The sequence below is a fragment of the Cervus elaphus genome, chromosome 3 (assembly GCF_910594005.1).
Source record: "Cervus elaphus chromosome 3, mCerEla1.1, whole genome shotgun sequence".
In the NCBI taxonomy this organism is placed as follows: Eukaryota; Metazoa; Chordata; class Mammalia; order Artiodactyla; family Cervidae; genus Cervus; species Cervus elaphus.
The window spans coordinates 29,890,394-29,916,712 of NC_057817.1; the positions used below are offsets into that span (position 1 = coordinate 29,890,394).

The 26,319-nt window shown below is 48.4% G+C and overlaps 2 protein-coding genes across 6 annotated transcripts in view; one reads left to right on the forward strand and one right to left on the reverse strand.

Moving 5' to 3' along the window:
• LOC122682197 (tubulin alpha-1C chain-like) overlaps positions 1–26,319 on the reverse strand; it is a 1,110,822-nt gene that overhangs the window by 722,300 nt on the left and 362,203 nt on the right. The window lies entirely within an intron of this gene.
• The window catches only part of FMNL3 (formin like 3), a 51,518-nt gene that overhangs the window by 9,274 nt on the left and 15,925 nt on the right, over positions 1–26,319 (forward strand). For all 5 annotated transcript variants that reach the window (XM_043884608.1, XM_043884588.1, XM_043884595.1 and 2 more), the window contains exons 2-4: positions 22,077–22,160; positions 23,079–23,159; positions 23,442–23,518. In XM_043884608.1, the coding sequence (XP_043740543.1) occupies positions 22,077–22,160; positions 23,079–23,159; positions 23,442–23,518 (242 nt within the window). The remainder of the gene's footprint in view (positions 1–22,076; positions 22,161–23,078; positions 23,160–23,441; positions 23,519–26,319) is intronic.

The window sequence follows — 26,319 nt, forward strand, 5'->3', positions numbered from 1 at the left end:
GAGGCCCAAAAGTTAGGTCATCTCTCTGTGCTTGGAGGTGTTACCTGCCCAAACGTCAGCTTTCTCCCACAGGCCTAAGGTCTCTGGGGAAATCCAGGCAGTTGTGGCTTCCCTGGGCATGCCTTAAAGGGGATTTTTGACATACAGTTTCTAGCAGTTACTTCTATGCATAAATCCTTTTGCTTTCTACCTTTCCAAGAAAAACAAAAAAAGACCTTTGCCTTCATTGACTGCTCAGAATATTTCATACTAAAATTTTGTGAAGAAAAATTCAGATCTTTGGAGGGCTTTATTTATTATGAAAAAAAATTTTTTTTTCAGGACAGTGTTAAGAATGCTTTTTCTCGGTGGAGCCTCCCATCTCATCTTTATAGGAGTGGTTCAGTTTCTGCTCCACCAAATACCTAGACTTAACTCGTATAGCTTAAGGAAAGAATTCAACATTTGTTGGGTATATGCCACATGCTTTTACGTGAATTATCTCACTAAATGTGGCAGTTATTTTATGTCTGTTGTACAGGTGATGAAACCAGGGCTCAGAGGAGTTAACTAACCTGGAGAAGGTCTCAGCTTAAATGTCACTTAGAGAGGCCTTAAGTAAAAATTTTTGTTTAGATATTTTTATTCATACTAGAAGGATTGATAGAAATACAGCTTCTAAAAGATGCTCATATAGAGTTTAAAAAACAGAGAAAATTTTCTGGAAGAATACAAATAAGCCTAATAATGAATACCTGTGAAATGCAGGGAAGGAATCATAATAGGAAGAACAGGAAAGTCAAAGGGAATTTAGGTTTATATATTATGTTGACATTTCTTACAAGGAGAATGTATTTATGTGTTAGTTATACAATTAAAAGTTAAAAGAAAAATTCTTAATCTCATTAGAAATCAAAGAAATGAACATTTCAATGATACACTTGTATACAAATCATCAGGGCAAAATTTTAAAGATGGACAGTGTCTGTGGTTGTCATTGGGCTCCCCTCATGGTTCAAATGGTAAAGAATCTGCCTGCAACACAGGAGACCCAGGTTCGATCCCTGGGTCAGGAAGATCCTCTAGAAAAAGGAATGGCTGCCCACTTCAATATTCTTGCCTGGAGAATTCCATGGATAGAGGAGCCTGGCGGGCTGTAGTTCATGGGGTCACAAAGAGTTGGACACAACTGAGTGACTAACACAGTGACATGGTTGTCACTAATAGTACATTAATACACCGTTAGTGGTAGTGTAATTTGGTACAGACATTTTAGAAGATATTTTGTAGGGTCTACTGGTTTCATATGTGCATGCCCTTTAACTTGTTCATCTCATTTCTAGGAAGCTGTCTTACAGAGTGGTTTATGCATGTGCATGAAGGTGCATGGAAAAGATCCTCAGGACTGCATTGTTTACAGTAAACATCTGGGAAAAACCTGATTGTCCATTTCCTGTCCATATCTATTCCTTTACTGTTCATCTGGTTACTTCAGGCAAATACTGGGAGTTATCCTTCATTTTTCCTTCTGCTTTCTCCATACCCAGTCTATTACCCTGCCAGTTCTATGTCCGAAAATATGTCTCAGATCTACCCATTCTATCTCTACTGCCTCAGTCCAAGCCAGAATCAACTCTGACTTGTATTACATCCAACAAATTGGCCTCCTGATTTCTTCCACTGTGCCTTTCTCCATCCTCACATCCATTTTCCACAAAGCAGCCAAATTTAAACTATAAGTCAAATAGCATCATTTCCTACCTAGAAATCTTTTTAATGTCTTCCTTCTTGAAGGGAAAAACCAGCAAACTCCTGGCCTTGGCCCCTAAGAGTGCATTATTTTGGCTCCTGCTGACTTCTTTAACCTTACTCACCTTCCTGATTTATGGCCTCCACATTAGCCTTCCTTGAGTTAGGACAAGTTCCTTCCTTGTCTCAGGGCCTTTGCACAAGCTGTTTTCCTCTCCAGGAATGTCTTGTCCTTGGATTTTCAAGTGGTTCAATCTAGTTTATGCTTCAGGGTTCAGTTTTAATAATATCACCTCTCAGAGAGGCTCTCTTCCTTATTATTCTCTATCTTAGCACCCTATTAACTTCTTTTGTATAATTTTCTACTTTAAAGTTATTTAATTGTTCATGATCTGTCTCCCCAGACTAATGATTCCATGAGTGTAGAGTTCGTCTGTATGCTTATCACTGTCCACCCCAATACCTGGCACTGTAGGCCCTCAATAAATGGTTGTGACTGATGGAAATCTCCAAGATATGTGTGTGTGTGTAAATATAATAGTCTAAAAGGGGAATTAAAAGAAGACTATATATAATGCTTTATAAAGCAGTACGTTTGTATGTAAATATATAGGAAAAAAGGCCTGGGACAATCAACACCAAGCTGTGGGTTCCTGTGGTTACCTGTGGTTACCTGTGGAGGGGGATGGGTTGAGTTGGGGACCAAACAGTGATTCCTTTTTTATTCTATAAGCTTTTGAGTTGATTAATTTTTTAAGCTACACATACCCACATATTTGTTCCTCCTTTAAGGGAAAGGAGGAATAAAAATAGGGGAGGAAGACTCAATTTTTGCTGTAAAAAAAGAAAGCCCCTGTCTCTCACTCTGCACTGATCCAAAAGAAGAGAGCAGGAGGGAGAAAGGACACCACCGGGGTCATTCCCTGCTCTGTACTGAGCTTGAGACTAGTTTTCATAGTAGGAAGAATCCTAAGAGATGCCCTTATGCCCTGAGGCTGTATTTTAAATTCATAAACGTAGGCACAATCTCGGTCCCCTAGACACAGGCAGGTTGTATATTTTTAGCCTCTTTCATTTCTAGGCTATTGAAAGCTGCACCTCCAGCCTCAGCAGAACTTTAGCAGATGAAGTTAGCAAAGAGAATAAACATGAGCTCTGGGCTTCACTGCAGCTAAGCTTCTCAAAGTTAAGTCAGTTCAGCAGCTGGGAACTGACTTGGGAAACTATGTTCTGTAGATTCTAGTCTCCCAGAAACATGGATAGCTCATCATTTTCACAGCTGATGTTTTGCTGCGTGCTAATGGTAGGCTGGTCACCTGGCAGACTCTTTATACACATTATCTCACTTAATCGCCACAACTTTATGAAGTAGTTATTATTATCTCCATTTTATAGATGAGGAAATGGAGGTCCAAGAAGGCTAAATAGCTCACCTAGGATCACACAGCTAGTAGGTGGTGAAGTCAGAATTTGAATCCAAGCAGTTTGACTCCAAAACCCACATCCTTAACCACAATCTCCTTCTCTTTCTGGGGTCAGCACCTCCCTCGCCTTCAGTATTGCTTTGGTGGGGATTGTGTACATTACGGCAGAAATCAGGGGAAGTAGGACAAGTCATTTTTTGCTGAGAAGTGTGGTGGGAAGGTCTGGGCTTTGGAATCCCAGCCAGGCTTGGGTTTGAATCCCAGCTATCCCCTAGGACATTCACTGTCCAACAAATGTTTCCTTCTTCATTTACTCTGTGCCAGTGATACCACTGGGTATACAGTGGTGAAAAACAAATATCACCTCTGTCTTCATGGGGTTTATGGGAATGCAGATATTAAACGAATAAGTACTTAATTACAAATCTTATGTCCTTGGAAGCCAAAGAACAGGTTGTTAGGAGACAGTGTAACCAACACTCCCCTCTAAATGAAGGCCAGAGGCAGCCTTGGGATCTATGAGAGACTTTCTACTTTCATCTGATTTTCCTTCCTTTCTGGCTTTATTAAGAAAATAGGTCTTAGGTGCCCGCTGTATATACAACACTTTCTTGAGTGCTTTGAAGAATACCAAAAAATAGAAGATAATTGGAAAGACAAAATACACATTTAGAACTGTACTTTGAACGACTAGGGAATTAAAACAGGTGCCTGTCCTCGGGTTATCTGTGTGCCTCAGTTGTTTCATCCATAACGTGGGATTACTGTTTGTCTTGCCTAGTCATATGTTTTGTGAGAAGACCAAATGAGATCATGAGGTGATGAGGGGCCACATAGCTCCAAGCACAGAAGGACTAGAGGGTTAGGGAAGGATTAGCATGGCCTAGGATCGCTAATCAGGCAGTGCTCTCAGAAGGACGTGGACTTGAAGTCAGGTCTTAAAGGGGACAGGTGTGGATTAGGAGAGAGGAAGCGGAAGGCTAGAGCAGAATGGGAGGGGAGTAAAGAGGAGGAATGAACTAGATCTATGAAGGGCAGCCAGGAGACCCACCTGTCAGGGTAGAAGATCCTAGTTCTAGACACAGACATGACCTTGGATCAGACCAGTTGGTCAGTTCACAGAAGGTTTTGTCTGAAGAGCCCCTGATTGTTAGAAAAGGCTCTGGAGGCCTTCCTGCCCAGAGTTTCAGGGGGGACTAGAGATTCGTTGATAAGTGGTTCCTGGCCACTCCTGGTCTTGCTTGTAACAATGAATGATTGAAATATACAAGAAAACAAAAAACAAAACCACTCAGTCCTTACAGGTTAGAGAATCCGAATAATTTGATTAAGGTAAAACTGGTTGGAAGATGATCCCAGATGTCACCCCTGAATTGCAGCAATCTAAGGGCTTCCCTGATGGCTTAGACGGTAAAGAATCCGCCTGCAATGCAAGTGACCCAGGTTCGATCCCTGGGTCCGGAAGATCCCCTGGAGGAGGAAATGACAACCCACTCCAGTATTCTTGCCTGGAGAATTCCTTGGACAGAGGAGCCTGGCAGGCTACGTACAACCCATGGGGTCATACAACCCATGGGGTCACAAAGAATCGGACACAGCTGAGCAGTTAACACTTTCACTTTCAAAAAATGTAGATGCTTCTATTTCTAGTCACCAAGTTTGGGGCTAATTCTTACCTTTGCCAAACTTATCTTGCCTTCCTTTAAAGTGGAATGTGGTCGGGTACTGAATAATTTATATAATTAACAATACCTTGTTATGTTAGGTGTTCATTTCATACTACTCATTGCATAGTGTCCAGCGCGTGTGTTCTCCTTTCTGCTTGCTAGTGTTTTCTTGTACACTGTATTAGGGTGGGGGCAGTGGGGTGCACCCTCTCCCAGCTAGTCACCCAGGCTGGACACCTGGGGCTCGCTCTTGGCTGCTGCTCCTCGTCCTTCTGTGTACCTCCACTGCCGTGGTTGGTCCTCATCTCTTGCCCGGTCTGCTGTGGTAGACTCCTTAGGGGTCTCTCTACTCCAGTCTTGCAGACCCAGCCCCACCTGTCTACCACTCCCGCCCCCATTCATCTTCACAGCCATATATAAAGATCTGGGTGATAGGTTTTCTAAGAAAAAAGAGTAAACCCTGGGATGGGAAGGAACTTTGCACATCCGAGGAACTGAAGGAATGCCAGATTGGTCAACAAGGATGCTAAAGAGATGTCAGGGATTGTAGAAGAAAGGTGATCAGGGCTCAGGTCATGGAACCTTATCAGCCTTGATAAGGAGTTTGGGGAGTGACCCGATCTGTTTTGTAGTGTGAAGAGTTCACTGTCACTGCTGTGTGGGGAGTCCTGGAATCTGGCTTCCCTCCGGGCAGCCTGTTGGCCTGAGTAAGACCAGGATCCTCAGTCAGCTCTGCCTAGCAGGGTGATTGAACCCTCTGCTCTTTCAGGTTTGACTGGTGTCCAGCCCTCTTTCCTATACCCACCTCAGGCCAGAAAGGGCAGTGCCTCTGCTAGGCTGGCCCCAGTGTTTGGCGTGCCTGCCCGTGGCCTGAGCCTATAATTTGGTGGGTTGGCTGGTTACAAAAATAAAAAGTGTGACCTATAACTAAAGCTGAGTGGATTCAGTAAAGAGGGAGCTTTTAATTTGCAGAGCTCCTGGCCTGTGTTTAACTGGAAGAGAAATGTGTCTCCTCCCTAGGCGCTGCTCCATTTTCTCCCTGGAGTACCTGCTCTGGGTGAGTTAGGGTTTGTGGGCCTGGGGGGTGAGCTTTAGGGAGATATTTGCAAGGGATGTTAGGGTCCAACAACAGGTTTGATGGGGCTTCCCGGGAGGCTGGCGTTATTCAGTTGCCTCTCAACCCATTGGGAGGCTTGTAGAGTTTTTATTTTTTTCATTTTATAAGTGATATATTTAAAAACTATATTTATTTAGCTGCATCTGGCCTTAGTTATGACCCGCGAGAGGCACATGGGCTCTTGTGGCTTTGTTGCCCCGTGGCATGTGGGATCTTAGTTCCCCAACCAGGGATCAAACCCATATCCCCACATTGGAAGGCAGATTCTTACCCACTGGACTACCACGGAAGTGCTGAAAGTAGAATTTTTAAAAGTTGATTGTGTGATCACTCATTTATTCACTCAACACAAATGTATTGAGTGTTAGCATTTTAGACATTGGGAGTCCCACAGTGAACAAGAGACAGAGGGACTCGCCCCATGGATGTTGCGTTGTTGGTAGGGACAGTGATCAATGCATACACAGGTCTGTATGGAATGTTGAGTAGGGATAAGTGCCATGAAGAAAAAGAAGCTAAAGGGGTAGAGAGGAAGAGTGGCAATATTTTAGTGAAGTGGCAGTTTGGGGAGTTGAAGTACAAGAGAACAGTGAAACAGTGAAGACGACTCTGTGGACTCTGGACTCCAGCTCCTGAGAGTCCCCCAGGGCAGGGGGTCCGTGGGCAGCACAGCCGGTCTGGGCAGGGTCGGGTCCATGCTGCTCATCCAGGGGCCTGGCTGGTTCCTAGCCCCAGGTGGGCCCAGTCAGAGCCTGTGGTTGCCTCTTCCTGGCTCCACTTGTCAGAACTGTCTGCAGGGCCGGGCAGGGTGCTGATTAACTGTAAATAGATACTTGTCTTTTCAGGGCTCCTCAAGCCTGATTCTCTTAAGATTTCCTGAAGTCACTGTGTGTTCTTGGCTAGAGACTTGTTCTAGGACTAAGGCTGGCCTGGGAAGCTATAAGTGGTGTCGGGGTTCCTTCAGCCTGGACTGCTGCTCAGCCAGGCCTTTTTTCAGGACCCTGGGGCTCCACGGATTTGGAGTTGAATCCCAGCTCTGCCATTTATTAGCTCCATGACCTTGGGCCAGTGCCGTAACTTCCTTGAGCCTCAGTTTCTGTGTCTGTCTAATCAGGATAAGAGTACTTGACTTCTAGGGATTTTAGGAGACTTAAATAAAATTTAAGGGTCCAGGGCAGTGTCTGGCGTGGTAGGTGCTCAGTACATTTTCAGTAGAAATGTTATTCTCAGTCCACCAACCTCTTCAAGTCAGGGCTGCTAAGTCACTTCAGTTGTGTCCAACTCTTCCCGACCCCATGGACTGTAGCCCACCAGGCTCCTCTGTCCATGGGATTCTCCAGGCAAGAATACTGGGATGGGTTTTTTTGTTGCCCTTCTTCAGGGGATCTTCCTGACCCAGGGAAGATCAAACCAGATCAAACTAGCGTCTTTTATGTCTCCTGCTTTGGCAAGTGGGTTTTTTTTTTTTTTTTTTTTTACCACTAGCACCACCTGGGATGCGCTCAAGTCAGGGATCTGGTATTAATCGAGAAATGGGTAAGAGTGAAGACGACTGAGAGTTGATGGGTAAGAGGCTGGTTCTATGTACCTCAAAGTTGTAAAATCACTGAATTGCATACCACACATTAATCACCTTGCTTTTCTTCTTGATGTTGTTGGCCTTGTCATGACCATGACCTCTCTACAGGCCTTAGGACCTCCAGGAACCAGTATAGCCCTTGGCCTATCCTTTAGCACCTTTCATCTCTAGTGTATCCATGGAAGGAACTTGAAGAGCCTTTAAGGCATTTACCAAGGCTAGAATAGCCAGCCTCTGCCTACTGAAGTCCAGACCTGTGCTCCTGGGACTGTACTGAACTCTGGGGTGATGGTGGCTCATTTGCAGACTGAAGGGGTCACAGACTCCCTTTCTTTTCAAAACCAGTCTCAGAATGATGCCCAGATAATATTCTAGAACAGATGGACGTGAGATAGCTAAGTGGGAAAGAGCATCTTTGTTTGAATCTTCTGTGTCCAGAGTATGCTTAGGCCCCTTTGGACAGACTTCTGGTTTATGGCTGTGGTTATTTTGTTTTCACTTGCTGCTCAGCGGAATCAGCATCACACAAACACTCATTATCCTCAGCCCCTTGGCAGTCAGGGCACTTGGTAAATCCCTTGTAAAGTGCTCACGTCTGCAGATTATTTTCTGATGCATCTGGCATGAGTTCCGGATTGATGGTCCAATAGCAGCTATTAATTGCTCCCTTTGGGCTTGCCTAATTACTGCTGGCATCGTGGGTGAGTAAGGGATTAAGAGTCTCTTCTGCATTTATGGGGTAGCAGGTCCTGGTGAGCTCCCAAAGCATTTATCTGTCATTTCCCCAGAATACCCTTGTTAAAAGTTGGGAGCAAAACCTCAGGAGTTGAAGGGTCGGCAGCTAGACAGCGTCTGGTGGCAGCAGGCTTCTCGGTTGATTCCCTCCAGGAATTGTAAAGAAACCATCTAGTATTTGTTGCCTATGGATGCCTGTAGGGAAATGTCAGGTGGTGTCACAGTGTTATAAAAGCACTGCCGGCTGCTTCTGACTGTCTCAGAGGCAAGAGGGCAGAGGCTACTCCAGCCTTATCCCACTAGGGCTAGATGAAGAGTCACTCAGTACTCTGGAGGGCTTCTGAGGCTGCGAACTGAGAATAGTGAAGGTGTCATCTTCCTCGCCTGGAGACAGAGAAGGGAGAGGAATGCTATACCACTGCTCAGAGCCGCCTGAGTACATTCACTCAGCAAGCACTCACTAAGCACTTAGAATTGTGTTAAGTGCCAGAGAAATGAAGATGACCGAGTCAGTGTCTGCCCCCAGGAGTTCAGTCTGAAGGGGAAGACAAACACATTAACATCTAATTGCAGTCTTCAGCTTGGGAAGTACGACGGTGTAGAAAGGCAGGAGGATCTGGGCAGCACAGAGCAGGGCTTGGGGAATGCTGCCTGTAGGAGGAAACCTCTGCTGGCTAAAAGGATAATTAGGAGCTGGAGAGAAGTGTGGAGGAGAAGGCATTCCAGGTAGAGGGGCAGCGTCCGGGCAAGGCAGAGCGTACTGTGCTCAGAGAATCCTTCTGGAGCTGCTCGGGGCTTTTGGAGTATAAGGTGTAAGGCAGACAGTGGTAAAAGGACTTTGACTGCTCTGTGGATGGGCTTCCCTGGTGTCTCAGACAATAAAGGATCTGCCTGCAATGCAGGAGACTTGGGTTTAATCCCTGGGTTGGGAAGATCTTCTGGAGGAGGACATGGCAGCCTGCTCCGGTACTCTTACCGGGAGAACCCCACGGACAGAGGAGCCTGGCAAAGAGTTGGTCACAGCTGAGCAGCTAAGCACAGCACAGCAGATGAACCACACGTCATGCTTTTTGGTAGGAGGGTGGCATGGTCAGATTTTGAGGTGTCAGTGTGGCAGTCATGGGAGGGGAATCAGTTGGAGGTGGCCTGACAGTGTGGTGATGCTGGTGGCCGCCTGAACCAGGGCTGGTTGGTGTGGTAGAGATTCAACAAATAGTTTGAAAGATTAAATTTAGGGAGCTTGATGGATCAAATTTGGTATTAGAAAGGTGGAGATAAGGGGAAAAGGAGGAATTCAGGATGGCACTCAGATTTCTAGCTTAAGATAGAAATACATATTTGAGAGAGTCATTGGTGTCTTCCCAGGTGGTGCTAGTGGTAAAGAACCCTCCTGCCAATGCAGGAGACATAAGACATGTGGGTTGCGGGTTCAGTTCCTGAGTTGGGAAGATCCCCAGGAGGAGGGTGTGGCAACCTACTGCAGTATTCTTGCCTGGAGAATCCCATGGACAGAGGAGCCTCACAGTCTACAGTCCATGGGGTCGCACAGAGTCCGGACACGACTGAAGCAACTCAGCATGCACGATGTCTATCGGTCAAATAAAATTTGGAGCTTGAACATTCTCATGCCTCTCTCTATATTCCCATAGACAGCACAGCCGTTTAGCGTGTCTGGGAGGGGACAACTCCAGGGACTTCAGCAAGGTCACAAAGGGAGAAACAGAGTTGTGGAGAAAAGTAGTTAGCTGGGGGGACTGAAAACAGAGATTTGTGGTTAATCAAACCTCAGCTTTGCAGACCGCAGGTTTAACCTGAGGAAGTCAGGAGACAACGGGGAAGCGAGGGACTTGAGATAAGGTGGAACACTAAAAACAACTTTCTTTGCAAAATCTCATTCAAAAGATCACTCAGCAGAACACCTTAGTCAGTGAGTGACTGAATTCTTTCTCCCCAAACTCTGGTCCCAGCTTTCCTGTCAATTCCCTGCGTGGCCATTGGTATTTTCAGTCTTATCTTTCAAAGGGGTGTATGTGCAACTGCTCTAACCTAGAAAATTAGTAAACATGTAAGTAAATATATTTAACCTATACTGTTCAGCTGCATGTATAGACTGTCTTTTATGTATTTTAAAGTTCTGTGAAGTTATATTTTATGTATGGGCTTAGAAGCTGTCTTTGAATCACCTGCAACTCCTGGAGTAGCTCATCCCAGTTACCATTTATAGAGCCCTTCTCCTGGGCCAGAGCACATGCAAAATACTTTTCGTTCATTCATCCCTTCACTGAATTCTTGTAGGAGGTAGAGATTGTGATTCACATTTTATAGATGAAGAAACTGAAGTTCAGAGAAGTCTAGTAACCTTCCCACTGTCTCATGAAAAGTACCAAGGCTCAAATCTAGGTCCTCCCTGTTCCAAAGCCCATGCCATTATTTATAGATGGCTCTGAATGTTTAAAATGCCATGCAGATGTGAAGAAATTGTCACTGGTGGTATCCAAGAGGGAGTTCTCTTGGCTTTCTACTCTGCATGGTGTCCCTCTTCCTGTGAGACAGAAGCCTTGAACTTCAGGTATCCGGCACACATACCTCGTTCAGCTAGTTTCACCCAGTCTTGCTGGACAGGGAAGCACTGTTTAATGATCAACCAAAGTCAGTCAGACAAATCCAGCTGGGCCTTTCCAAGTTAGAAATGGAGATTTGATTTCTTTGAAAGGAGATGGCAAGATATGGCAGAAAAAGGCATGTCCTGTCAAACGTTCTGTTGGAGGCCACGTATCTGGGTTTGAATCTCGGTTCTGCCTCATTCGGTATGAATTCGAGCCAGTTGGTCTCAGATTTTTAATTCTCTCACCAGTTAAACGGGCATAACACCACTTAACCTCCATGGGTTACTGAGAGCAGTGACCACAGTGCCTGGCCTATAACAGACGCTCAGTAATGTTTTCCTCCCCATCTGTGGCCCTGAGTGATTATGACACCTAGGATGTCAGACATTGAGAGAAGCAAAGGTTCAGAGTCTCTCTGGGTCAAGGGGTGGGAACTCTTATGAGGCTGCCTCTAAACAGGTGTTTTGTTTTGTTTTGTTTCTTGACTGGACAATCAAATGAGATACAAAAAAGCTGGGACACTCCAAGATGGGGTTGGGGGTGTGGGTAGTCATGACCCCTGTGTCAAGCTCTGGCCTTAACAAGTATGAGGGAGGGACAATGTTGGGAAGGTGGGTTGTGGATCAAGAGCAGACTGGGGTCTTTATGTTTCCTCCTCAAAGAGGCGAGGTGCTCTGAGGCCCTGAGATGGACCCCCACTTGAGAGCAATTGGAAAAGCCAGGAGAGAGAAAAGACTTGTAGTGCCTCTCCCCAGCTGATATGACTGGTGCTGGGCCTCAGTTGTCCTTCCATAAAGCAGGAGTCATGCCTCTCCCACGTGCAGTCTGGATGTAGGAAGGGATTCATTAGGTTTTATGACTTGATGATAAGCTCCTGGATTTATAATGAGACTCCTGGAAATCCAGACCCAGTGGTACTGGGTGGGGTAGAGTGCTGTCCCCAGCAGGCCACATGGGCAACTCACAACACCTTTTAGGCTTCTTCTGTATGTCAGATTGTCTAGGAACATGTGAGATCAAGGAAAAGTCCATGCCCTCAGGAAGCTTACAGTCTAGTTCAAGAAATAGAATGTGAAAGGTGAGTAGTAATATGGGAGTGAAATCATCTTTTTTTCATTAAATCTTACAATTAAAAGATCTAGCTCAGCCCGAAGTAGATATTTATAAGCCACAATTTTTCCCTTTTTTGGTAAACATGTAAGAGTTATTTCCAGACAAAACAAGACTTCCAGTTGGCACAGTGTATGGTGCCTAGAATACACTAAAGGGATGATGGAGTGTAATCGTGGATGGGAAGCGAGGGCAGTAGCCCTGCAGAAGTTCAAGGGACGAAGTGTGCAGAGGTGTGAGTCGTTTGAAGGGGGCTTCATGAGGCACCTTGATCATATTAATCCTGAAGGATGCATGCAATCTGGAAAGGTTCAGAGAAACGCTAAAACAATTGGTTGTCTCAGAGGAGGCATTGTGTGAGAATACAAAGTCAGGGTCAGACCCAGGTTCAAACCCCAACTCCATCACATACTAGCTGTGGGACCTTGGGCAAGTTCCTGGCCTGCCTTTCTGAGCCTTTGTTTCCTCACTTGTAAAATAGGAATGATTTTGGTCCTAACTCCATAGGCTAGTTGTGAGAATTAAATGAGATAATTTATATAGAGTTCTTATCTCAGTTTTGTCAATAAATGTTATTAGCTTTTGTCATTATTCCATTTTTCATTTTAATAGTAGTGTCATTAGTATCCTACTCAGGCCCACTGATTTACCTTAGTTCCTAGGACCTTGTGTCATCTGGCCATTCCCTGCCTGCTGTAATTTCCTCATATATGCTTTCGTTCTGTCATTGCAGATCACTTGAAGACTCCTGGACTTTTTGTGGTGTTATGTGCTTCTGTGTACTTGCAAATGCCTTGTCCTTGCCTAGAGTATCACCATCTTCCCCTGCTTAATTGCTTTTGCCTAACTTCCTCCTGCTTGATGTTTTAAGAGTAAATCCTGTAGCATTTCTTCCAGGAAGCCTTACTTGACTCCTCTGTTCCATTGCCTCCCTGGGATCCCACAGTGCCATATGCAGCTATTTGACAGCAGTACTGTGTGCACTCATCCCTGGCTTGCTGATCTACCTTGCCCTCTGGATATAAACTTTCTGAATGTAGGGATCCTACTTATTTATTTTTATATCTCCAGCTTCTAGCTTAGTGACTGGCATATAGTTACTTTGTGCTAATTGTTGAATAAGAAATCCAAACCAAAAACAAACAAAAAACCAAGAAGAACACAGCTAGCTTTATGTGTAACATTTATTACCTAATTCTGATTTAAATGCTTTATGTATATTAACTTATTTAATTGTCGTAGCAACCTTAAGAAGTAGGTACTATTTATACCTCCATTTTACAGATGAGGAAACTGAGGCTCATAGAAATTAAATAACTCTCCCAGGGCCACACTAGTAAGTGGTGGAACCAAGATTCATTCATACTAGGGCAGTGTGGCTCCTCATTCTGTGCTTTAGCCACTCTTTGAGATTTGTGATATTTATTAAACACCCAAGAAAAAGTGAAGAGACATTAGCTGTACATCACAACTCCATGAACACATGCTAAAAGCATTAGGGAATGTGTAGAGACACTTTTAGGGGAGAGTGTAAACCTTCCCACTCTTACTTATGACAGATTTGCTAGAGAAGATGGGATTTCTCCCCTTGTGAATTGGATGAGGTCATGGCTGGCGACTGGGAAGGAGATGATCTCTGAGGATGATGGAGGAGAAATCTTAGGGAGTGGATGAAGAGTATATGTATGGGGAAATTCAATTTGCTCAATCTTTATTGAGTACCTACTGCAATGATCCACAAGCTGATTATGATGATGCCTGTGCTCAGGAGCTTGTGGTCTAGCGGACTTTAAGATGAGTCTGGTTAGATGACGAGTCAGGGGAGTATCTTAGACTTATAACATGAACTGAAAGACAGAGTTGAAACCCAATGAGAAGTGGGAATTTGCTGCGGGGGAGAAGCAACATTTAAGGAAAGTGATTTGGGCTGTAGCACATAAGGCAGATTATAAGACCAGAAATAGCAAGGACAATTGTAAGAAGTTGGATAATCCCCTCCAAAAATAACCAGGAACTGAACAAAGGACTTGGTGATGGATGAGGTAGTAGCAGGATCAATCAGTTATTTATTAAGCACCTGCACATGACTCAAAGAAGGATAAGGCATGACCCCTTCCCTCCAGTAGTTGTATTCTAATTGAAATAAAGGAAACACAGACATGAAAATGCACTATATGACCTCATTCAATTTGTGTTGAGATCCATAGTATCAGTGACCAGGTATTTTCTTTCTCTTTGCTTCACTCATCTGGATTTCATTTCTAAGGTCACCTCATTTTCCAGAATAGCTGCTGAAGTTCCAGCTGTTGTCTCTGCATTCCAGCCAGCTGGAAGCAGAAAGGAGAAAAAAAGATATATTCCCTCCCTTTAATGATACTTCTCAGAAGTTATACACACTACTTCTGTTCACATCCCACATGGTCACATAGCCACATCTGAATGCTAGGAAAGATGAGAAATATATTAATTCTTTGTATTAAAATTTTTTTTTTTACTGAAGTATAGTTGATTTACAATGTGTTAATTTCTGCCGTACAGTGGAGTGACTCAGTTATACACGTATATACATTCTTTTTTATATTCTTTTCCACTATGATTTATCCCAGGATATTGAATTTAGTTCCCTGTGCTATACAGTAGGACCTTGTTGTTTAAAGACATGTATTAATTCTGGGTTGCTAAGTACTCAGCTAAGCATTGGAGGTTCATTAATAAGGAAGATGAGAGGAGGTTGGGGATAACAAGCAGGTCTCCGCCTTATCATTCTTCACATTACAATTATGCTTTGGAGCTCAGAAGAGGGACCAAGCTATGATGGGTAGACACAGAGTTGGATTTTGAGTCCAGAAGTAATAGGTAGGGATTCAGAAGATTGGGGAAACATGAGTTACAAGTGAATCCTATGACTAGAGTAGCTGCTCCAAGAGAACCCAGGAGACAATACGCTGATCAGAGATGTTGGGGCCAACCTGGAAAAAATCTTAGCTCTGAAGCTGTTTCTTATCTAAGATGCTGAGAACAGTCAGCCAAGGAGTTTAGGTTTTCTTGTGTAAATGGTAAGGAGTCAGAGATTTCGGAACTGAAAAGAAGGATGATTTATCTTATGTGCTAGGAAGTTTGGAAATTCCATCCACATGCAGGCTGGAAGTAGGGATGCCAGCTAGAAGTTTATCCCAGAAGGTCAGGAGTGCACAACAAGGGCCCATCTGATGGTGGCCATGGGAAGGGAAGAAAAGGAATGGATGAGAGACCCTGGGAGAGGCACGCTTGGGTCCTAGTGAGTAATGGCCTGTGGTCCGAGGAGAAAGAGGAAAATGCCTTTTGTGGGGTATAACCCCAGAAATGTTGTGTCCCCTCTGAGGTAGCACTGCCTAAGGGCTCCCCCTGTGGGAAGGCAGAATATGGTAAAGGGAAGGGTCAACCTCGGTTGGCTACAGGGACAATGTAAGTCTACCCCAAGACTCCTTGGCTTTGGAAAAGCCAGCTGCCCCCAGCAGAATAGTTTCCATTCTGCGTAACTGGGGAGTGTGTGGGTCTGGCTAACCGCGAGGAGGGGCTGAGGAGCCAGCAGACAGATCAAGTTGCTGTGGCAGTGGTGTTTTTAAGCTGGGGCTTGGGGCCCGTAGCTAACACGAGTTCTTCTATTCGAGAGTATATGCTTCTTGACTGAGTAGGCCAAGAGGGCGTCCTTAGCCAGGGCCAGGTTACCTGCCCAGGTCACCTGATGTCAGGTGTAAGGCCGACAGCGTGGCAGAGAGTAGAGTTAGGGGGCTTTGCTGGCCCTGGGGGCCTAACGGACTTCCTGCGCCAGTTCAGGATCCAAGGCAGGAGTCGACCACGGTGCGGAGGAGGCCTCTGGGGTACAGTTGCATTTGGATAAAGCCACCTCTTCGTTTGATTGACACCGGCCTTCCAGGACCTCGCTTTTACTCGACTTCCCTGGTGTGAGTTGCAGAGTTCAGCCTGAGACATCTGGCAAATCCATCTCTTTTTCCTCCAGGCTGCTCAGGGACTTGGCCCGTAACTGCTCAGCAAGTCATTTCTGGTTAGAGAGTCATCAGTGACCACAGAAGCACGTTCTCCAGACAGGGCTCTGAAAGCTGGCTTTTCACTGGCAGCTCGTCCCCAAAGTGATAGCTTCAAGCCAACGAAACCAGAAAGTCAGACCTAAGCTGCTACAGACGCTTAAGTCAAGGAGCACCCACTTTTCCGATGTCTTTTGTCATAAGGTACCGCGGTAAATTTCCCACAAGTCTAGTCGGGCAGCTCAGGCCTTGGGGGCACCGTGTGTGTGGTGAGCGCTGTGTCACACCCATGAGCCCATGTGCATGGGGCTGCAGATGGAGGGAGGGGGGTAGGCAGGGAGCTGCTCTGTTGAGGCTGTGGGACTTGGCGGCACCAGGCCCCGCATCTAGGGAGGTGAGTGCTCCCGGTCCACTCCTTCCTATTCTTCAAGTGTTCACCCCACTCCATCATGGGCAGGGCTCCCTCTTCCTCCAGCCAAGTGTCATGAACTGTTCTTGTGATTTCCTTTCTGCGGCAGGGCACTTCTTCTCCCAGAGCCTTTCCCGGTTGACTCGGGCTCCTTCCAGGCTCTGTCTGTCTCATGTTATCTTCTCCAAACCTGAGCTCTGAAAAGGAGGATGGGTGGGAGGAAGGCGAGGAGAGCCATCCTGCGCTCCGTCTCCTAGGTTGGCCGCAGAGCCTGGCTTGGCCTGTCTGTGGGGGCTGCATTGAGACCTGGCTGCCGACCCAGCCCGCTTCCTCGCTGTGCTACACCCACCGGTCACGGGGCTGGGGAAGCTGTGCTTCCCATGTCTGGACCTTCTTAATTTTAGCTCTTGGACCTCTGCTCAAACACTCTGATTTTTTTGATTTTCCTTTTGCCAATATTGTGGTTTGGGGGGGCAGTTTTGGGAGGAGCTGCGCTGAAACAGTGATAAACAAACAGTGACGCAGAGGCGGGTGGCAGCGTAAGCACCGGGCTGGGCCTGCTGTCTGGGCGGGCCGGGTGGAGGAGCCTCCCGCCCTGCACCCTGGCCAGCTGGCTTGTGTTAAAGCGCTGGCTGAAAATAACTCTCATTGTCTGGGAGCTGCTACCGCGGCAGGGCTGGCTATGGCCGCTGAGGGGGCCGGGGTAGCAGGAATGGTGCCTCCCACCTCCTTGGGCTCTTGCTTTTGGGAGCAGCACCCAGCTGGCCACAGCTGCCCCTACTGCCCACCAGGAGAGACGTGTGGAGGGGAGGCCTGGCCACTCCTCACCCTGGGTCCATTTGGCGGCTAGGCGTGGGCTTTTGTGCCCAGTGTTGCCTGCTTCTCCATTGACTTGTGGGCAGAGATGTTGGTTTGTGAGGGGCTCCTGGTGGGAATATAGTACTCCAGCTTCTCCTCCAGCAGTCTCCTGGACTCCCACACCTCGTACCTCCTCACCGCCTTCTCCTCTGCCATCCGCATAATGGGCTGATCTGCAGATGCCCGAGAGGACTCGCTGGCAGCTGTGACCAGGGGCCAGGGCTCAGTAGCATGTGGTGCCTGGGACAGTGCCTCAGTTCACCTCTGGGGAGGTTCTAGACTCAGCTTCCCCATGGGCTGAGCATGGCAACTGCGGCTACTACCCCAGGGAGAAGTGGCCAGCCATAAGGGCCTCGGTGGGGAGGTGGTTCTGAGAGGGAAAACATTAAGAAAACCACCAACTCACATTCTATATTTGCTCAAAATGAACAGCCCTTGCCTGCCTTCCCTTAAGTCTCCAGAATCCCCTTTGCAGGAACATTTCAGCCATCTCTCTCTCTCTGTCTTTCTCTCCTCAGGCCGTTTTTGCCTCTGATCCTGAAATTTATCATGACTGACTGGGACCAGTAGAGGCAGCTGGGGATTTTGGGTGGTTCCTATCTCTGTGTGTTGGGTTTTCCCCAGGCCTGGCCCAAGGAGACTGGCAGAGGAGGGGTGAGTCCCAGTACAGGACCCACAGCTTTGAAGGAAACTCCAGCCCCACCGGCATTTCCCTTCCCCTGCAGTGGGAAGGAAGCGAGGAGGGGCTAACCGGCTGGGGGTGCAGAGCAGGAAAGGGAAAGGAACCTCTGTGACCAGAGCCAGCTCCCGCCGCCTCTGCTTCTCTGGGGCCAACAGGGTCGTGTGGGGAGTAAGGAAGCCTCGCTGGGGGGACTGGGCCCTTGCTCCCATGGAAGGGGCTGGCCCCTGAGCAGGGCGCTCGGTCTGGTCTCAAACTGGCCATAAACCAGAGCCGCCTTGCTGGAGAAGCATCAGATCCACCCCTTTCTGCTTCTTTCTGTTATAGGTTTTTATTATTAGACTTCTGGCTGGTTCCCTCTGATTTAGGAATCAGTCCCAGAGTTGCTTTGAGTCTGAGTTCCTCTTCTCCCATCTCGCTGGAGTCTACCCCTCCCCAAGAACAGTGATGTTTTACTGCCTCCTAGTCTTAGCAGCAAAGGATCAAAGCAGGGGTGAGGGGTTGCTCTGTCCCCAGAGTGTTGAGAAGCAGAGCTGAAGGAGGAGGGACAGAGGCAGGAATACAGGATAACCAAGGAGCAAGAGGGCAGGTCCTTGGGATGTCAGAGCATTGCTCAGGGTTTCTAGGAGGAGCGGCGAGGGAAGTGTGTTGAACACCCACAGTGTTCCAGACTCACTAGGACCTAAAGTATTTATCATTTAATCCTCATAAAACCCTGTGAAGTGGTGAGATTATCTCCGTTTTGTGAATGAGCTCTCTGAGGTTCTGTGACTCTGAAGAGCTTGAAGTCGATCTGGAGCTCTCTGGTTCCACATCCAGTGTCCTCTGCTCCAAAACAGCCGAGTCTCCTTTCTCTTCAGCGAGGGTCTCCAAGAGGAGTTAGCAAGAACTCAGCCTGGCGTCTGCCTCAAGAGAGCCTGTGGTCTCAGTGGAGCCACAGCAGGAAAATGTCAAGGAAACAACCTCTGACTGAAACCGGAAGGAAGGTTGGCAGGTTTGCTCCCTGGCTGTCCCCGGAACTCAGGAAGCTGCCCTTCCTCAGGACATTGAGCCCTGCTGGCCTCACACACAATATCTGCTGGAGGCAGGGGCCCCGATGCCATTGTCTGGTGGGGAGAGAACTGCCAAACCCTGGCCCTGCCCGTGATGGGTGGCTCCCACCCCCCACAGTCCATGACTGACTTCTTGTGAGTGCTGGAGGCTGGGGAATTCCCCCACCCACTTCCTTCCCCGTCACACTTCAGTCACAAAGGAGAGAAAACTACCCTCACTGCTCTGAAGTGTTACCCAGAGCTCTAGACCGGAGGACGTGGGCCTGTGGTCAGAGCTGCTTCATGTTCCTGCCCCTGGTTTCCATTTGCTGGCATCCCTCTCTCCTGGGCATCTAAAGTCTGGCCAGTTCCCTGAGGTTCCTCTTCCATGCTCTTAGGCTGGGGTTCCCAGAGGTGGTGACCCTGCTTCGTCTTTGAAGTCCCGGGGGACCAGACGTTTTCTCAGCGGTTCACCTGGTGGGGAAGTGTGAGGCCCCAGCAGCTGCCAGCGGGTGGCTGAGGGAGGAAGTTGGTGTAGACGGGATGTGATGTCTGCCACAGCCGAGACGAGCTCCCCCTCCCCCTCCCGAGTCACGTGCTTCCAGGGGAGACGACTGTTTTCTGCCTTCATGGCACAGACATGGGAGAGGGGGGCACAAGGACAGTGAAGCCACCTCAGGCCGTGCACAGGGCCAGAACCAGGCCTAGTCTCACAAACTCTGCAAGCTGCAGCCTGGCCCTGCTTAAGTGGGAGAACTTGCTCCAGGCCACCTTTGGTTTTCGGGTCCCTGTTCTGTGGTGGCCTCCTGCTGGCCACACAGACACGCTGAGATCAGCCCTTAGCCAGGTGGTCCCAAAGAGAACACCTGGGGTTCTATTTGCCTGTCCGGCCAGGCCTGCTCCATCAGCAGCCGGGTGGATTCGGTTAGCTCCTCTTCTGTGCCGAAGCTCGGGCAGATTCACAGGGCGGGAGCAACCATGGGGAGAAGGGTGACGTGGTGGTCCCTTCCCCTTCTTTTCTTCTCTTCTGGGTTTCTAAATTCTTCCATTTCTAAACACTGAACAGAGATCCCAACTCCACTTCCTTTTTCAAGCCATAATGACCCTGTTTCCAGCCAGAAGCTTGGCCCAGAGCTCAGAACCGGAACCTGTTTTTTTTTTTTTTAATTTATTTATCTTTGGCTGTGCTGGATGTTTGTTGCTGCTCGGGCTTTTCTCTAGTTGCACCGAGCAGGGGCTACTCTCTTGTTTCAGGGCACAGGCTTCTCATTGTAGTGTCTTCTCTTGTTGCAAAACACAGGGCACACAGTCTTCAGTAGTTGCAGCTCAGCCCCCAGGCTCTAGAGCACAGGTTCAGTAGTTGTGGTGCACGTGCTTGGTTGCTCCATGGCATATGGAGTCTTCCCGGATCAGGGATCGTTAACCTGTGTCTCCTACATTGGCAGGCGGATTCTCTACCACTGAGCCACCAGGGAAGCCCCACAACCAGGACCTCTTAACCATAGGTTTACCATCAGCTTACCCTCCACTTGGTGCCTGTCATAGGGTTAGACGTCATTAGCGGTTGGAGGCATATGAATAATGGTACAGTCAGTCCTTTAGATGAGCGTGTGTGTGTGTGTGTGTGTGTGTGTGTGTGTGAAGTCGCTTCAGTCGTGTCCAACTCTTTGTGACCGTATGGACCATAGCCCGCCAATCTCCTCTGTCCATGGTTTTCTCCAGGCCAGAATACTGGAGTGGATTGCCGTGCCCTCCTCCAGGGGATCTTCCCAATCCAGGGATCAAACCCACATCTATTATGTCTCCTGAATTGGCAGGCGGGTTCTTTACCACTAGCACCACTTGGAAAGCCCTTAGATGAGCATACAACTGGCTTAATAGCATGTATGTAAATAAATACCTAATAAATAGATACATGTAACAGAAATAAACTATGTTTAAGGATTTTCTTTCAGTTTCTTAGAAAACAGAGAGCCTACTCCCAGGATACTCTTGCTGTTTTTGGAATAACTCGGAGCCAATATGACTCCTCAGGATCCTGGGCACATAAACAATCTGTGTCCCCAGGGACAAGGATGTCAAGGACCCAACAGAGATAAGCCAGGTGGTCACACTTTGTTTACCTGGAAGTTAGAGCTGAGCTTGGAGCAGTAGGTAAGGGAGAGGAAGATGAGAGGAAGGCCTTACTGTGACCTGCAGCCAAGGCAGCCAGATTGGTTAGAGGAGGGGCTTGGCTGGACCTGAGCGGGAGAGGAGGGGTCAGTAGGGCTGCTGGTCTGGGTGGGGCTTGCCCCTGGATGTCTTGGCTTTTTATTCACTTACACTTGTATTCATGTATTCCTTCAGCAAATGGTAGTGAACAAAATAAAATGACTCCTGGTCTGTCCTGTACTCTCAGTTAGAGTGTCTCAGTGAGGGGTTGGGACACTTCACTGTGTCTTAAATAGTTGGGAGCTGTGTCATAAGTCATAAGTAATTAGCACTAATGATTAAAGTACTGAAATCTTGTAAACTATTTCCTTAAAAACTTGAGCAGTAATCTTCATGTTGATGTTCTGCTCATTCCCTGGTGTCCTGGATGTGAAGGAAGGGGTTAGACTTGTAGCATCTGCACAGGCTATGTATGGGTGGCTCAGGATTCACCCATGGGTGTGTGTGGTACAGGAAGCCTGCCCAGCTCTCAGACTGTGGGGGAAAATTGATTGATGTTGTCACTTTAGACTGGTGACTTTCAAACTTTTTTGACCAGTCCCATGTTAAGAAACACATCTTACATTGTGTGTGTGTTTTGTTCATGAAGCAAAAACTTTGTGAAACATTATTTATACTTCCTAATTGCAATCAATTCTGATATCTTAAATTCTTGTTCTATTTCAATCTGTTCATTCTCATTCAAAATAAAGTTACTCTTGACTGACTACACTGATTCCACAACCTGTAGTTTGGAAGACGCTGCTCAACCAAACTGAACCAAATGTGAAGGGGAAAGAGGAAGATGGTCGTGCACCTCTAAGCCTTCCCATTCAGCCATGGAATGTCAGGGTGAAACCTGAGGGTTCAGACGTGAGGGAAGCCTGTCAGCCCTGTTGACTCAGGTTCTCTCCTCAGAGCTCCATGAACCTGCCTCCCGACAAGGCGCGGCTCCTGCGGCAGTACGACAACGAGAAGAAGTGGGACCTCATCTGTGACCAGGTACAGGGTTTGGGACCGAAAGTGAGGCTGGGCACGGCGGCAGGGCCTTGGGCATTAACCGCAGCCCTGGGGTCCCTTGAGGAACCCTGGCCTGGTCTTGGCCTCAGCCCATGCTTATTTCCTCTTCTAAAAGCAATTTCCTAACAGACACAGGCTGGTAGGCCAGCTTCCCCTCTAGCTCCCACAAAGCACTGTCTTGATTTCTTCCCACTGAGGTTTGTTGAGCTGTGAGGTCTGCTCTGGAGGAGTTTGGTGGTTTCCCCAGCAGAACCTGTTTCTGCCTTTCCAACCAGGGTGAGGGCTGTGCCTGGCTGAGGAATCCAAAGCGCCATTTGTCTTTCACTCTGCTCCAGACCTGGCAAATAGCAGCCTTTTCCCCATTATTTACAGGCCTCTAGGAATGAAAAGCCTGGTCCTCTAGTCTTCTGTTCCCAAATCTCAGAATGTGAGGATTGGAAGCTCTCTCTACATGAAAGTGTTTAGAGCCAGAAGAGAAACGAGAGATTTTCACTTAGCTCAGAATCAAGAACTCGCACCTGTGGCCTTGCTTTTTCCCCTGTGTACGTCTGAAGATAACAAATCATGAGTTTTTGAGCTCAGACAGGCCTGGCTGCAAGCAGCCTCTTTTTTTTTTTTTGCAAGCAGCCTCTTAATTGTTAACATAAGAAAATTACTTTAGACTCAGGGTTACTGAGTCTACTCAGTAACTCAAAATTACTCATCGAAGGAGGAGAAGATGGCAACAGAGAAGAGTACCTGAGGATAAGTCACGGAGGGGAACTTATGGTGTGGGGGATGTTAAGGGCCAGGTGAGAGCTTAAGGAGTCCCCTCACATCAGACACTGTGGGTGCCCTGCTTCCTCAGCATTCTTCTCAGAAGCCTGAGTGTCTGCATGCACACACGTGTTTCCCTCACAGGAACGATTCCAGGTGAAGAATCCTCCTCACACATACATCCAGAAACTCCAGAGCTTCTTGGACCCCAGTGTAACTCGGAAGGTGAGGTGCGAAGCAGGGTAGCCCCCTCTTGCTGTCCTTTGCAGTCCTGTGGGGTTTAGGGGCAAACCCTGTGACATGGGTCAGGACTGTTCTGAGCAGCAGGAGTTGGGTTTTTGTGTTCTGGGGGAGTGTTGTGTTGTGGGGGAGTGGCTGGCTAGGAACAGATGGAAGGACTGTCACCGCCCTCTTGGGTGCCTTCCCTTTCCTTTTCTGCCCCTTTTGCTTGTATTGTAAAGTTGACTTGGGGGCCTCCATCAGTGACAGAGAATCCTACATTCACAGAAATTCAGGAGGAGAGTACAGGAGTCAACCAAAGTCTTGAGAGAGCTGGAGATCTCACTGCGGACCAACCACATTGGGTGAGTCACCCTTGACCATCAGAGCCTTTCCACCTGGCCGCTTAGGACCCGGCGTCCACTGAGGAGAGTTTGCCTGTTTATCTCCTTGCTGTGGGGCAGAGCTGCCTCACGAATGCCTTTTGGTTCCCCAGAGGGCTTCAGACTGTTCCTTTTCTGGCTTTTCTCCCCCTCAGCTCTGCCAGCTGCTGACTGGATGCTGCTGGCAAGCCTGGGGCCTCTCCTGGGGTCCTCGGTCTGTGGCTTTGAGTGGAAGACATTCCCACAGCAGCTGAGACTGGAGTCTGCCTGTGGCCTGGGGCTGGGCCAAGGGAGGCCCAGAGAAGGCTGGGAATGGGGGAAAGTATTGCATTGGGTTGCTGAGACCTGGTTTGTGGACTGTTTGGTGCCCAGAAGACTATTTGCTTGATTATAAGACAATTTTAGTTCATGAGCAGAAGCAGCTTCCTGAAACTTCAGGGAAGATCTAAAGCAGGTGGACCAGCTGCTGAACGTCTTCTGTTGTCCCAGACCCAGGTCCTGTCAACCTATTGCCTAGGCCCCTAAAAACTACATGAGTCTTTTTTTTTTTTCTTCCAGAGGAGTGGGGAACCACAACCTGCTGAGCAGGCACAGGGCTAATGCATGAGATAGAGGGAAAGAGCTACAGTCTTGGATTCATAAAACTGTAACCAGCCAGGGTAAATATAGTGAAAGTGAGAGCGAGAGAGAAGATGAGAGAGAGAGAGAGTGTGTGTGTGTACGTAGACAAAGTGACAGAGAACTGCAGGCAGGACTACAGATCTGGCCTGAGAGCTCACAGGAGTGAGAAGTCTGAAAAGTCGAGCCTGGGGTGGAGGTGGGGGTTTCTGGGCAGGTTCCAGCCCCAGGAGCAGGAGTAGAAAGAGCCAAATGACATCATGTGCCTTCCCCTCCCGTCCCGCCCGGGCTCCTGGTGCAGGCTACCTGTATGCAGTCAGCTGCCTCCTGCAGTCATGGGCGAGAACAGGAAAGGGACAGTTGCTGGTGCGGTCACTGTGCTTGGTGGCCAGAGCTGGCTTTCACACCTCATCCATGAACCACACATTGAGAACTGATCCGCTAGGAAATGGGTAACTCAGCCTTCACCTTTATTTGGTGAAGCTCGAGGAAGGAAAAACTGCAGTGCCCCATCAGCTACTCCCCGTGTGAGAGCACACGCGACACAGATGACAGCTCCAAGCACCACCCTGCGCTCATCCGAAGGGCCTTTACCCCTCCCTACTTCCTTCTCTCGGGCCCTCCTGTCCTCCTTACTGAGTCCTCCTGCATGAGGAGGGGGCTCTGCTTTTCCCCGGAGAGGGCTGTGGAGCAGTGTGGGACGGTCCCCCCAGCCTGCCCCCTCTACCTGCTGCTGTCCCCTCTGGCCATCAGCCAGGCCCTGAGGCCAGAGCTGCGTAGTCCCCAGGCCCAGGCCTCTCAGCAGTTGGCACACAAGCTAGAGCTCCGAACCAGGTCCTTGGTTCCCAGGAGCAGCTCAGCATCTGGCATTTGAGGAGCTCCTGTCATTTGAACTGTGCTCCCCTGGTGGAGTTATATGGGAAGGCCAGGACGCTTCCTGGATTTCTGGGCAGGAAGAGTGTGTCAGGCTGTCAGGCAGGGCTATGGGAGCTCCAGGGCGGTGGGAGCCCAGGGCAAGGTAGCACGAGGGGGATCCTGCCTCCGAAGCAGCCTGATCCGTCCCCGCTCCAGGCCCTCGGAAGATGGGGACTCGAGCCTGGAGCGGGCCAGGCTGGGAAGCAGGGTTCCAGAGCTACCCCAGCTCCTCCTCCTCCTGGTTTGTGTTGGTTTCACGGCCTTGCTGAAGTGCCCTTTGACATCTCCTCAAAGTGTCAAGATCCCGAAAATAGCAGTGGAGACTCAGACAGGAAATGAGAAGGGGGCGGGGAGCTGGAGAGCAGACAGACAGGAAACGGGAGGCCTGTCGGCCCCCAGAGAGGAAGCTAACTTCAGGCAGCTCTGGTGTCAGTCAGCCTCCTCCGCCAGAGCTTGCTGCCAGATCTCTGCCGGGCCTGGCGCTTCGGCCCGGCCTCTCTCTGTAGCCCGGGTGTGGCCATCCGACATGGCGCTGGTGTCCCAGCTGTGGGGGAGAAGCGGCCTCGGGGGGCTGTTCTGTGCTGCTGGCCTGGAAAGACCCCCAGACTCTCAGAGTGAATAGGGCACAGGAGAGTCAGGGTTTCATCTGGAGAGTTTTCTTTCTCTCGGGGTCCTGTGTGTCTACAGGACAGGAGTGAACCTGTCCTGTAACAATCCTGGGAATTGCTCCTGACTTTCCTTCCAGGGATGTCTCGGTTCAAAAGACTTGAAGGCAGAAGGGTGGAAGTGCCCTGGTCTATTGTCTGTCCTCCTGCCTCCCCGGTTCAGTCTCTTAGAGGTCAGAGCCATTCTGGAGTTACTTGAATTCCTGACTGTTCCCCCATCCTTCTCCTATTCTGCCAGTCTCACCCGTGACTACACACAGAAATCCCACGTATCCCTCTGTTCACCGCTTCCCAAAATACCTTTCCTTGAACTTGGTGGAGAGCCCTTTGGCCTGGTATGCCTCTTTTCCAGAGCTCTCTTTGCCCTTCCCTGCCTGTCTTTTAACTGAGACTTCTGTTGAGTTGGGGTGCTCAGTTGTGTCCAACTCTTTGTGACCCCATGGACTGTAGCCCACGAGGCTCCTCTGTCCTGGGTATTTCCCAGGCAAGAATACTGGAGTGGCTTGTCATTTCCTTCTCTAGGGGATCTTCCTGACCCAGGGACCCAGGGATCCTGACCCAGGCTTTGATCTTCAGAATTCTCCC